Raw genomic sequence first — 14,177 nt, forward strand, 5'->3', positions numbered from 1 at the left:
GTGTGTAAGCGATTGTTCTATTTTTTAACAATGTTGTTAAGGTCCACTAAATTGTTGGGGAAGCACGGCTTATACACTGTTCTCATTACACAATAATTATGTCAGTTGTCCTGTTGACATACGCTTTTCATCCAGCCTCTCGCAGGATAAAGGGCAAATCGATCTTTGTTAGTTTTTAGAAATAAGATAAGCTCCAGCATGAAAATCTAGCAGCTGTATGCTTTATAAGATAATCGTGTTTAACTGCGTGACAAAAAATACGCACACACTTATAAACGCCAAGAAGTTCTCAAAATATTCATGCTTTTCTGCTTCTTTTAGAATATTGCAGGGGAGGGACATGTGCCAGTGTTTTTAAATCAGTTTATAGAATATCTTAATGACTCCAGCCTTATTAATTTGAAGTTACCAACAGTCTCTTCGTAATAGTGGATGCCATACCTTGTTTTATCTAATTATCAAATTACTCACTGGTTACCTAATTCCCTTTGCTAAATGAATTCTCCTTAACTGTGCAACTGTATGTTATACAGTCGGTTTCCAGTCAGTAAAGACTGTGCTGCTTTGTAGGATTTCAGTTGTCCACTTATTTGTTTAATAACCGTAAACATAAACTGTAAACAAAAATTCCTAGATGTTCGGAATTTCAAGTGTTACTTGAAACTAATAAGAAATGATGGAAATTAAAGAAAAGCCAGCTACTTCAGCAGGCTTGATAATCCCTCATCTGATATCAAACTCAGTTGTAGAGAGAAATGTTGCTTACAAGTTTCTTGTATTTCGTCTTGTAACGTAAATAGTAAATCATTTTTCCAATTTAGTGTCGATTCCAATCGAAGATCTTTGTAGAGTTTTTCTTTTTAATTGGTGAAGGAGAACCTAGAAGTATGGGAAACCAATATCAGATTCTGAAGACGCAGAGTCCTTATGAAATTGCTAAGAAATTTCTTTTCGATTTACTGTATTCAATATCTTTATTATTTTGGGGAGGAGACGTGATTTTGAAAAGAAAGGCATAGCTTATTCGGTAGGGCATCACAACCCCAAAATTGGGAGGAAGTTAAAAATTTTCTATAGAAAACGTTTCTTGAGAGAAATTCACTCCTAAGTATGTATACACAACTACAGAAAACACACACACACATACACACACACACACACACACATATATATATATATATATATATATATATATATATATATATATATATATATATATATATATATATATATATATATATATATATATATATATATATATATATATGTTTGTAAGTATGCATGCATATCATTTACACATACATACACACTCTCTCTCTCTCTCTCTCTCTCTCTCTCTCTCTCTCTCTCTCTCTCTCTCTCTCTCTCTCTCTTTCTCTCTCTCTCTGGTCCCTTTATTCCTCGTAAGTATGGCCCTTTTCCAAAGTGGTCCATTACCCGTTGAAGAACCATGTCAACGAGTTCCCCTCATTACTCACTTAAAGGTCGGTAGAGCTCTACCTATACATCTCTCTCTCTCTCTCTCTCTCTCTCTCTCTCTCTCTCTCTCTCTCTCTCTCTCTCTCTCTCTCTCTCTCTCTCTGCAACGTTCCTAGTATAAACGACATTCACGATTACAAGTTACTCGGTCTTCGTTCTTTATGATGGTGATGTAACTGAGAAGTATGTCAAGTGTTTACCGAAACTACCTTCACATGATGGTAAATGGCAGGATTATAACTAAGTTGCAGCAGTTTTTTTAGTTACTGAAGAGTTATGAGTTGTCTTCCTATAGACATTTCATTCCATAGCAGTGCCATTGGGTTGGGATACAATGGACTTTTTGTCCAAGTGGAGGTGCACCTAGTAAAGGACTGTGGACCTCTTAATACTGGAAATGCTCTGCATTTGGTAGAAGTCATTAGTTCTGTGGGGGTGTTTGGCTTTCATTTTTTACAGAGGAATCTATAGTGCTTACTCTTAGTGTGTTTCATTTTAGGGTAAACATCCTTGACCGAAAAATGTGTTTATAAGTTTCTTCATTCCTTTTTTTATATGCAAGGGTAGCCAGTTTTTGCTTAAATATGTTTATTTCCATGAATGAACGAACACATGAAATATATAATGTAATATTAAGTAATATTAAGCTGTTTTTTCTTGTACACTCAACATATGCTGTGGACGTATGAGAAAGTCTGTGCACAACCTCTGAAAAATGTGTTTCTCCTTCGATGTTTCAGTGAAAATCTCAGCGCAAGTGCTTCAGTGACATTAGTCAAAAATAAGACATTTCCATGTGAGAGAAAAATGCTTTTAGATTTAGAACATAAGGTCTTTTAATACATATTGAGCCTCCTCCCCAACACCTTGACCTTGTTGACCTTCTGTTCAAGCCATGAAGTGGTGGCAAGGTCACGCCCGAGGCGAATTTCCGCCTCCTACGCTCCCCGGGTCGCAAGGGTGCGACCATCTTTCAGACTCCGCAGGGGCCGAGGCTGCTTCCAGGCAATCAAGTTCCTGGCTGTTGGCACTGCCTTGGCACTGGCACTCTGCCCCGAAGAGAGTAAGTAATGAATGGTGGCCAAGCATTTGTATCAACAAGTTGATTTGATATCTTAGATTTAAAAAAGCACCCAATAATTAATATGGAAAAATAATGTTTTATAGCTCAATCTAGTAAAATGCGGAATGGTATGCAACTCCGCAAGCCAGCAAAAAACTGGTCATTTCGCTGGTATTGAAAAATGTTTCACCATCTTGATTGTAACGTTTTATTATGGACTAAACATTACACACACTCGCGTGTGTGGAATAACTCGTCCGTCATTTACTGAAGAATAAGTTATTTATCTGATATTTTTAAATATAATTTGTTGTGGTTTCAGTATTTTCATTCAGAAGTTCTCATGTCTTTAAATGATAATTTTGCCTATTGCTACAGATATATTTTTAATGTGACTCTTAAAGTAAAGGATCATGTTCTAATAATCACCTCGGTAATGAGGAGGAAGGATGATAACGTGTCACATATTTGTACAGTTAATGAGGTGTCACCCTTGTTGTTATAAGACTCCAGACATTTTCGAGAAGATTTAAGGGTCGAGTAATTTTCTTACAGTGAATTTTTCAGTATTAATGGCTTGGTTAAAATTAATCTTGTACGTCGTGTAAATGAGACAACGCTTCTTAATTTAGATGGATGTTTATGATCTATTTTCTCTTTGAACCAGATTAGATCTATACGATACTTGCGAAGTTGTATGCAGTGTCCTCCCAAAGAGATTTTTGAAATAATAAAGACGGCATTTAAACCTGCTTTTTGGGTTAATTGCTAGTTGATAAAATTCCTCTTCGAAACCTAGTCCCCTTGTTTAGTACACGAACTGTACAAATCATTGTCCCATTTTCGACATAAGCTAGGAATCTTTTGAGAACTCTTCTCCGTCCTTCTCTAACGAAGCGTTTGCTTTGTTCTTATTTGCAGGTGCTTGTGGAAATCCTGACGCCAAGAGGCTGTACGATGACCTACTCTCTAATTACAACAAGCTCGTTCGACCTGTCATCAACGTCTCCGATCCCCTCATTGTCAAAATCAAACTGAAGCTTTCACAGCTGATTGATGTGGTAAGTACAAGTGCCTTCAGGTTTTGCCTTTTTTCCTATTTTGATTGAATTTCTGTTTTCGTTAATTTATGTCCAGAGTATATATCATCTTTGCGATATATATATATATATATATATATATATATATATATATATATATATATATATATATATATATGTGTGTGTGTGTGTGTGTGTGTGTGTGTGTGTATATATATGTATATACATCAAACAGTAGTTTTCGTGTTTCTGTAATGCCGTAAGTTGCGTATTATTATTTTTTTATAAGCGGATAGTTGACTCTGCTAGAAACAGCAGCAGTTTTAGGTTGAACTCAATGATTCTCTTCTTGTTCGTTGGCTTCCGCTCTGTGGAAGGGGAATTCAGTTTTATATGATTAGAACAATCCTAGGGTAAAATCCTTGTGATTACGGAGTACTACAGTAAATAGCTTTATACTGTTACTTGTTTTGCGGCCTTTGATGAACTTATTATTTATCGTACTTGGTTTCGTGTTTAAGAAAGTCGGATCAGTTTGTCCTTATTGTTGTAGTTTTACCTCTGATCAAAGTTATCTTTTAACACGTTTTGTGCCAGTGTTTCCCTCATTTTCTTCATTACATTTTAGATTCTCTAGGAGTGTATCTGTGAGCGAGTAATTTTCTCTATGGCCCGAAGGATTAGATTTATTGTACATGGCTAAGAACCAATTGGTTTCCTGGCAACGGGACCTACACCTTATTGTGGAATCCGAACCACATTATAACGAGAAATGAATTTCTATCACCAGAAGTAAATTTCTCTAAGTCTTCATTTCCCGGTCGGAGAATCGAACGCGGGCCCAGCAGAGTGCTAGCCGAGAACGATACCAACTCATCCAATGAGGAACTAGTACATGCATATGATTAAGAAATTAAATTCTCAACTTTGACTCAAACAGAGGAGAAGAGAGAAACAATATTCACAATTCCCTAATATTTCACTAAAATAAATATCAATGGAAGTCAATGTCGTAACTGTAAAAACAAAGAAAATACAAGTACTTGTACTTCTAAATTAGAAACAAACGTGTTTTCATAATATTCCCTTTCAGATATACACATTGCATTTTTCATTCACTTCTGAAAAGTATCAAATAAGTTTTTCGGGGTTTTGCTACACTAAGCAAAATGATGACCTGACAGGATGAAGGCGAAGTACATCGATTCATGGTCGCGCGTCCTTCCCTCTGTGTGTCGTCGAAATAAGTTTTCGTCTTGAGTAAAGTAACTGCTATACCATACTACAATTAAACTTATCATTACCTGGTGTTTGATGTATTCAACCTGAGGGTCAGTGTTGATTTCAACTTTCCTGAAGTACGACATTTAAAATCTTTCCTGCTTTATAATTTGCATTTCTATTGGTCTTGCAGTGAAAATGTAGGTAAAATTAGTCATGAAGCCAAAGCAATTTGATATTTTTCAGAAGTGAATGAAAAATGCAATGTGTATATCTGAAAGGGAATAATATGAAAACACGTTTGTTTCTAATTTAGAAGTACATGTACTTGTATTTTCTTTGTTTTTACAGTTTCGACGTTGACATCGATTGATATTTATTTTAGTGAAATATTAGGGAATTGTGAATATTGTTTCTCTCTTCTCCTTTGTTTGAGTCAAAGTTGAGAATTTAATTTCTCAAGCGGAATTTTATTCTGCAGACAATAATAATTCCAGTTGTTGCTATAATAGTGACTGTAATGTTCATTTCTGGATTACAAAGAAATATCGTACTGTTACGCCTGAAACTGAAGTTTTATTTTAGAAATGATAAAATGCTCCTACGTTGTTTGACATTTTAGAATTTGCCTTCATTCTTTTGCAGACATGTAGAGTTCAGCCTCTGATGGAGATACGTAACTTACATTAAATTATTGAATTTCTTTATTTTAAAGGCGCATTTGACAGACTTTTCATTTACACGTTTCTCGTGAGAGTTTATAATTTTCCTCTGTTGCTTTTTTGTTTTTGTGTTAAAAACTATATTTCTTATGGCTGCACTCATTTATCTATCTATCTATCTGTCTATCTATATATATGTATATCTGTATATATATATATATATATATATATATATATATATATATATATATATATATATATATATATATATATATATATATATATATATATATATATATATATAATATATATATATATATATATATATATATATATATATATATATATGTATATATATATATATACATACACATGGACATATATATGTGTATATGTATGTGTATGTATAATGTATCTTCGTTTATTGCCTTCATAGGAAAAGAAAAGATTTTACAATTGTTTTATTATGCATTGCTTTGAATTTGTTCCCAATTTAGAAAGTATAAACTATCATTTCCTGAAGGACTTTGTCGGCTAAAGTAGTTTTTTTATGTGTAATTACGCCAGTCTTTATTTCTTTTACTTGAATTTGATACATAAGAATCATTTTGCATAAGAAATATACTAATAATAGATTTTAATTTGCTTCATAAACTCTGTACGTTTTTATTGATTTCTCTCTCTCTCTCTCTCTCTCTCTCTCTCTCTCTCTCTCTCTCTCTCTCTCTCTCTCTCTCTCTCTAATCTCTAGCCACTGGTTGATATTGTATGTAAAATGTTATCAATTTTTGTTTTAGACAGCTAACCAAGTATCTCCTGATTGTTAGATACGGGGAATAGCTTTCCATTTCGTAACAGTTTCCCAAATTGCTTCATTAGCGCGAGCAGTATGTTTCCCAAGGATGGTTTTGCCTTTTCATGGGCATAATCGAGGGCGACAACTAATACGGAAATAACCGTTATGGCCTAATCTGGCGCATTAATGACACTGGGGAAGGGGACGCGGGCGGGTGGCTGGTGGGCCTGGGCTCCTCCCCCCCTTTGTGTTGCTCTAGGTGTAGATGGCTTAAACGTGGGATTATAATTTCAATAACAAATGGAAATGAGATGCGTGACTCCGTAATTATACATTCATTGAGCGGCGAGGCGTTGTTAATTTCAAGGATGTAAATTGTAAAATTGTTTACGTATGCGATATACATTACTTGTCATTGCTCTCTCTCTCTCTCTCTCTCTCTCTCTCTCTCTCTCTCTCTCTCTCTCTCTCTCTCTATATATATATATATATATATATATATATATATATATATATATATATATATATATATATATATATATATATATATATATATATATATTATATTTATATTTATATGTGTGTACGTGTGTATGCATATGTACTGTATATGTATGTATGTTTGCACATATGTATAATGTGTGTGGTTGTGGGTGCGCGTGTTCCTGCCTTGAGCTTTTCGTTAGGTAATTGATATTCGAGAGTTTCCTTGCAGCTGCATCAAACTTGAATGCGCGCAGTTTGATTTTTGTACATAGAATGGACGTACTCCAGCATTTCCCAAGTCAACGGTCTTTTTATTTCTTTTAGCAATTATGAAATTTTGAGTGAGTTATTCTAAAAATATGCTTTCAGTCCAATTGTTTGTTCTTCAGTTTGGATTCTCGTCATATTTAGAAACGAAGAGCTTAAATTTTACGAATAATTTTTATTTTATTTTCTTTCGTTTTTTAACTACATCATCATCTTGATCCACTCATGGCTATTATAGATGTATATCTTTAGTCATTCGTTTCCATACTGGGTCCTTTATTCATTTCCAGAGGTGTTTTTTAAAATTTAGGATTGATGAAAGGAGTATGTATTCGTAAACAGCGTTCCAGTTTCTTTTGTAGTATGGTCTCGTTTTTCTATTCCACAACTGTATGGTCCCTGAAGAAATATACTGTTATATATATAATATATATTTATATATATATATATATATATATATATATGTGTGTGTGTGTGTGTGTGTGTGTGTGTGTGTGTGTGTGTGTGTGTGTGTGTTGTGATGACTGGTTTCGCCACCACTCCATATACAATCTCAGGATGTGCTAATAGTGTTCAAATCACAGGTACTAAGTCCGCGATAGGTGGAATAGTACTAAAGAAAAAGATGTGCTAAAATCAATTCAAGAGGGTAAACAAAACACCAAGAAAAAACTTATTTTAATACATAAACAACCAGATAGAAGTTGCACCTGAACCTCACAAATACACCAAATAAATGAATAACTAACACCCTTAATTAGTTAATAACAGTAATCAACACACTCATACTACTAAAGATGGCTCGCAACAAAATTATCCACAAAAGAAGGGGGTTCAGACAGGAGGAGGCAGTGAAAAAGGAAGAATAATTTGACCAAAAAACGCTAATAAGTCCCAAGGTGGTTTTTCTCCTTTTCTCAATAATTGGCCGTGATCTCTTCAAAAATAAAATCTCCGCGTCCGGTGATTAACGCAGGGCAATGTCAATTTGACATTGTGTTTGACATTGTCAAATCACTGGTCCCAGCAATGGGGAATGAATATGGCGTGCTCCGCCAATCAGCACAGATGACCTCGGTAAGGCAGAGACGTCCCAAAGATCCGTTCAAGGCCCCTAAGCCGTGATCAAAAATATAATTTCAATATCACCATACCGTGGCTCAGAGAGGCCCCCTCGGCTTTTTAACTCAGCAGGAGGTGCTGGAAATAAGTGGCAAAAGAATCCTGGTGCTTCAAGTAAATCCAAGTATATCGGATGATTCAAGCAGCTGACCAATATCATACCCCTCTATAAGGTTGCTCAGAAACGACTCCAGGTTTCGGCCAAAACCACCTCCGGGAAAAACACACAGCCACCTCCACTCACACCAAATATGAAAAAAATAAAACCGCAATTAGCAAAAAGTTTCAAAAACACACGAGCTAGCAGACTAACACAGTATTTAACACTCAGGTTTAATCAATAATAATGTAAAATTAAACAATTAAATGACAACAAGATGGCAGTGTGTGTGTGCGTGTGTGTATGTTTGGGAATTTGTGTGTTTACGGATGCAGACGGCCAAATCTTTTATAAGGCCTTATTACATCTTCTGCGCTGACATCAGACTACGTTTCATGTTCGCGCTTCCCTCCTACATTATTAGAGTTAGACTGGATTTAATGATAACATGCAGTTGTTTGTTTTAAAGTTTTGCAGTATGGTTTCAAAAGGTCCTTCTTCCGTGGGTAGTACAAGCTGAAAAGTAGCAGTTGTGTAATGCACCTGTTACCTTCCTCCATTATTCAAGTTTAGGCGACATGATAGAATTAAAAAAACAACAATAATAATAATAAGATGCTATTTAAATGAAGCTTTCTGCCCCCCCCAACCTCCCCTCATCCTCTCAGCGCCAACCACCGCCACCGGTATTCCAGTCCTCTTAACATCAAATATGCCTGTGTTGTCATCCCAGATAGCCGTATGGATTTTTACCGTAGTATCCCTTCTATACAAAGCTTTGAAATATGCCAAACGGGGGATACATTGAAGCGTTTCATTATTGGCCGTAAGCTATGCGGTGTTTCATCGCTGACGGTTTTCATTTTTCATGCGATGTATACAGTACATGGTGAGTGAATTTTAATGAAATGCAAGTTATAATGCTGCGGTGACCGGAGATCGGGCGCTTGCTTGTTTTTGTTCGTGGAAATGCGTATAAACAGGGCTTGTTATTTTCACTCACACGTTACTTGGAATATTAATTGATATTGATTTTGGGTTTTAGCTGAACCTTGATGTGTTGTTATCGTTCGTTATTGTCGAATAAAAAGAAACTGAAATGTTTCGTAAGTAGCTGAATATTACTGTTATCATTCAGTTATGAGAGAAACTTGAGTGACGAAATGTCGGTATGATTATTCTGTCGAGTGTTGCAGGTGTCATCATCTGCATAGAACACTCCACATTGATCGGTTCCCGTAAGTGAATGACTCACAAGTACAAAATGTCTCAGTGACCACTGACGATTTGAACAAATACATTAATGTGCATTAGACAGGATTCATCAAATCCAACCTTGTATTATTTTACTTCAGGCGTACTGGGGATGATGATAAAATAATTTCATTAAAACTCTACTGGGGATGATGATAAAATAATTTCATTAAAATTCTTTTGGGATTGCAATATTTCCAGTGCATGTTACTATAGGACTTCAAACGCACAGTGTTCCAATATACGAGTAGGTATGGTAATATACAGTGGAAAGGGCCATGTTTTGGTATTTTTCAAGACCATGACATAGCCCATCTGTAATGGTTTCTGCTCCATGCACACATACGAGCACATGCGTACAAATTTGCTTTAGGTTTCACAGGAAAATCAAAACATTTAGACGGAAACAGGCAAGGGGTTTAAGAAAAACTTACTGCTCATCGGAGAGTAGCAAAGGGAGAAATAATGTACCGAGCGAACGCTTTCACCGGACAAAATGCTACGTAGAATCTAGCTAGCTTCCTTCACGTTACGTTGACTTGGAAGAATCTTGCCCAAGATTTAGTTGATGTTGGAGCCTGGATATTACAGTTTTTTTTTTTTTTTTAACTTAAAATAGCAAAAATTAAGTAGAGCGACAGTGTACTGGACCAAGGGATGCCATTAGACAGCATTCCATAGCACGATCGAATTAGATGTCGTTCGACTTTACATCAACTCAATGGCCGTTACTTTGCTAATTGAAAGTGTCGTGTCTTAGGCATAGACTAATTCACATTGACACATTCCCATTATTTTTTGGATTGATAGAACCCATATCAATATATATATATATATATATATATATATATATATATATATATATATATATATATATATATATATATTTATATATAATGCGTGTGTGTGTGTTTGTGCGTCTATGTGGTGCTGTGTGTGTGTGTGTGTGTGTTTTATATTGACCAATCTGATAGTAATCAATTCTGTCCTGAAGCATAGCTTAGTTTTCAAGACAACGTCAGTTTCAACAAGCAAAGTTGATGAAGTGTTGTCATTGCCTCGAGTTTTGTATTATCCTTTGTCACGGTATGAATTTTAATTGGATACCAGAGAACCCGTCTAAATCAGCTATAAACTTTTCCTGGAGATGATTAAGCTTTTGTTGTTATCAGGTTCCTCAGCAGAGTGCCTCTTATTATTTCCTTTCTAGTCATGTTTTATCTTCTGAACAGCTTTCATCTCATCCCTTGAGATCTACTGGATTTAAGACTACCATTTGTTTTTCACTAATTGTGGGGTTACTATCCTGAAGCTCCATGATATGAATCTCGCTCGAGTAATTGCTGTTTTATTCTGAAGCTCCGTGATATGAATCGCGCTCGAATAATTGCTGTTTTTTCGATGCCTTTGACCATATAATAGAAAAACTCTTACAGTCAACTTTTTTTTCTATAAGCAGTTTTTGGTAGAACTATATAGTAGCTCCGCGTCGGCGACTGCCTTCTAACTTAACTTTTTCTACAATTTTTTGGGTGCTAATTATGAATTTACCTTTAATTTTTGGCGCTCGAGTGTAATTAACCTGTAATTTACTCGTGAAGTCCATCCAACAAGGGGTTTCCATACGCGATCTTCACAAGACAGAGCACGGCTACGTCTGTTTCCAACGGTTCATATCCCGTCCGGCAAGTGCAATAACTTGTTAACGTATGGGTATCCAAGCCCCCCCGGGCCAGTGCTAAACACGGCGAAGGGACATTCCATTTGGCCGACAGTAAACAGATGCACCGCCAGTATCAGAACCCCTAAAAATGTAGAAAAAACCAGTTGAAAAGGTAAAAACAGGCGCGGAGCTAATATGTAGAATTAACCAGTTTTTAATGGGAGCATCAGAGGAGCTTATATCAGTCCGGATACTGCATCGTCGTTACTGCGCCGTACTTTTTCCGACATCCTCTTTTGAGAGTTATTCATACTGCCATATACATGGACAATGAAGTTTGTGAGGAATGGTTGCATACCTATGCGCATTCATACTTACTTATGAGAAGTTAAATTTTGTAGACCTTTTGCTCCGTCATACGCACACAAAATGAGGCTATTCATGTTAGCATGCATCAGTATACTCACATGATGTGCATGGTACCTGACTTTTAAACTATATAAATAGTTTTTCTCTAAGATCCCGAAAGCAATTAGGCGAGGTTATGGTCCTTTGTCCAGATTGTGAACGGAACTCTCTTCTTAAATGATAGAACTCCAGGCTGCCCTGGGACCGGAGGACAGTGTTGCTTTTATGCATTTGCTACTCAAGGGGCGTGATGGCAGATTCGTGGATTATGTTTTGGGACCCTTCTATAGCTGTAACTACTGTAGCATAGATAATGCACACTTATATTTAATCGATATTTAGGCCAACTTCTCTCTCTCTCTCTCTCTCTCTCTCTCTCTCTCTCTCTCTCTCTCTCTCTCTCTCTCTCTCTGTCTCATAGGCTTGCAGTTTGGACTTCTCCTGTCCAGTAGGAAACTTTTAGTTTATTAGAGACTTAATCAGTTAAGAATATCTCTTTGTAGGAGGTGGTATACACGTGAGCTTTATTTCCAATCTTTTTTGCTTCTTTCATACACATGTGTATACTTACATACACAAACATGCTCGCATCTCATGCTCGTATGAGTGACTTATTCACTTTTATAATTCATATAATAGCTCTGCAATCTTTTTAGGAGCAGGTGCTAACCACTGGATAAAATCTGGCATCATAGTCGGCAGAAATCTTATTTTTTCTAGAGAAAAAAAGGATTTTCAGTGAACTCACAAACATTCAATCAGAAATCCATTTTTCTTAGGAATTCGTTGAAGGGTTCCCCAGAGATTTCTCACCTTAGGAAATTAGATTTGATGGCATTGTGATACCAACAATAGAGATCCTGAATCTACCACAAATCCTGCTGCCCTTTTGTTCCGTTAGAAATCTAGAGAGAGAGAGAGAGAGAGAGAGAGAGAGAGAGAGAGAGAGAGAGAGAGAGAGAGGTTTGAATAAGTCAAAATTTTTTCCTCTTTCATTCACTTTGATGCCGTTATGGTCAATTTTATTGAGATCTCTGTGGTATATATACATTTGTGTGTGTATGTATATATATATATGTATATATATATATATATATATATATATATATATGTATATGTGTGTGTGTGAGTATGTATGTATGTATAATAGTGTGTCTGTGCTCATGTGCGCATATGTGCGCGTTTTTGTTTCCTTAATCAGCTCTACACTTTTTCCATGAGAGGAGGTGACTTTAGCCTTCCGTTTTTTTTTTTTAGCAAGTACTGCTTAGCGTCCCGCTACAACCGGTTAACTACTATTAGGCCTACGCTACTCTAGTCAGCACTGCAGAGGTATAGTTCCCGTCAAGGTCAAGAGAGACAAGGTCTCCCTAAATCCCCCTTGCAGGCGTAGCTCTGTCTACCTCCTTATTGCGTCAGCAGGTGAATTGCCGTAATGAGAGGGTACCTCTAAGATACGTCATCGCCTACTTAGTTACCCCAGGTGGAAGGCGACTCCACCCAGTTTGGTAGACCTTGTCTTTCTTGGACTTGGTTCCCGTCATGTATTTCGGTACACTTCGCGGTGAGCTAAGGATAAGGAGAGAATTGGCAACGCCACGAAGTAACGGCTAATTTATCTCACTGCTCTTATATTTAACCGACAATGGTACTTCTCTCTATAAGAAACCCTTTAAATAGAAGAGTTAATTAAAATCAAAAGAATGTTAAAAATAACGGGTGTGGAACAGTATTCCTCACAGTAATATGACAGTAACGCAAAGTGATGTAAAAGTCACAATTACGAAATGGCTGCTCGATATGATTTGCAGTTCGCCTCCAAAGCCACCGACAACCACAAATATACACACATGATGCCATCGATATATTCGTGTCGTAATGAAGGCAGGGACTAGGTCATCAGAAACGGTATTTCATTACCGACGTATTTCTTATCATCGCAAGGATTGCTTCCCTCAGTTTGATGTAAGTATGACACCACTATCAATATAACAATGGCATACCCAAAGAAACTGATTCAGTAGTAACAAGAACTAACTATTAAAGTTATGAGAATATAACGTTTCCAACTTTAGTGTATTATGCGTTATGTACAGAAAAGGTTCGTCAGTTACCATTACTTTCCTTTAACAAAGGTTCTTTGATTGTTTAGCGACTTCAGTTCCACAGGCAGCGTTGCCTACACCGTGTTTGCTCTACACCGGGGCATTAGTCGCTACTTCGTGGAGTTGCCAGTTGTCTCCTTATCCTTAGCTCACCGCCAAGTGTACCGAAATACACGACGGGAACTGTACAATAGAGTTTTTTGTAAACCCCCCTAAATAGTGTTCTTCTGCCTTTTTCAACGATATTTTTTATAGGATATTTCACTCATTTTTATTCCCTGTTTCTTTATCCATTTTCAGGATCACGACATTATTTTCTTTATGATTACACCATCTTGTGAATAGACTTTCAAAGCTTTTTTAACTTACGTGAACTGCCTTCTTTCTCACGGGTGACCTCCTCCTCATTCCCTTTGGTGTGTGCATGTTATGTCATTTATCCCTTTAAAGTTTAAGTTCATCCATGTTGTGTTTTGAGTGTCAGTGTTTTGTATGCCTTTTAGTGGCTATG

At 36.4% G+C, this 14,177-nt stretch overlaps 1 protein-coding gene across 3 annotated transcripts in view; it reads left to right on the forward strand.

Moving 5' to 3' along the window:
• Positions 1–14,177, forward strand: part of LOC136838622 (acetylcholine receptor subunit alpha-like) — a 1,263,360-nt gene that overhangs the window by 963,198 nt on the left and 285,985 nt on the right. For 2 of the 3 annotated variants that reach the window (XM_067103898.1, XM_067103900.1), the window contains one exon: positions 3,464–3,603. In XM_067103898.1, the coding sequence (XP_066959999.1) occupies positions 3,464–3,603 (140 nt within the window). Of the gene's footprint in view, positions 1–2,219; positions 2,543–3,463; positions 3,604–14,177 lie in introns of all 3 variants that reach the window. The other variant, XM_067103899.1, reaches the window with a different exon arrangement.

The sequence above is a fragment of the Macrobrachium rosenbergii genome, chromosome 5, assembly GCF_040412425.1.
Source record: "Macrobrachium rosenbergii isolate ZJJX-2024 chromosome 5, ASM4041242v1, whole genome shotgun sequence".
NCBI classification, from domain to species: domain Eukaryota; kingdom Metazoa; phylum Arthropoda; class Malacostraca; order Decapoda; family Palaemonidae; genus Macrobrachium; species Macrobrachium rosenbergii.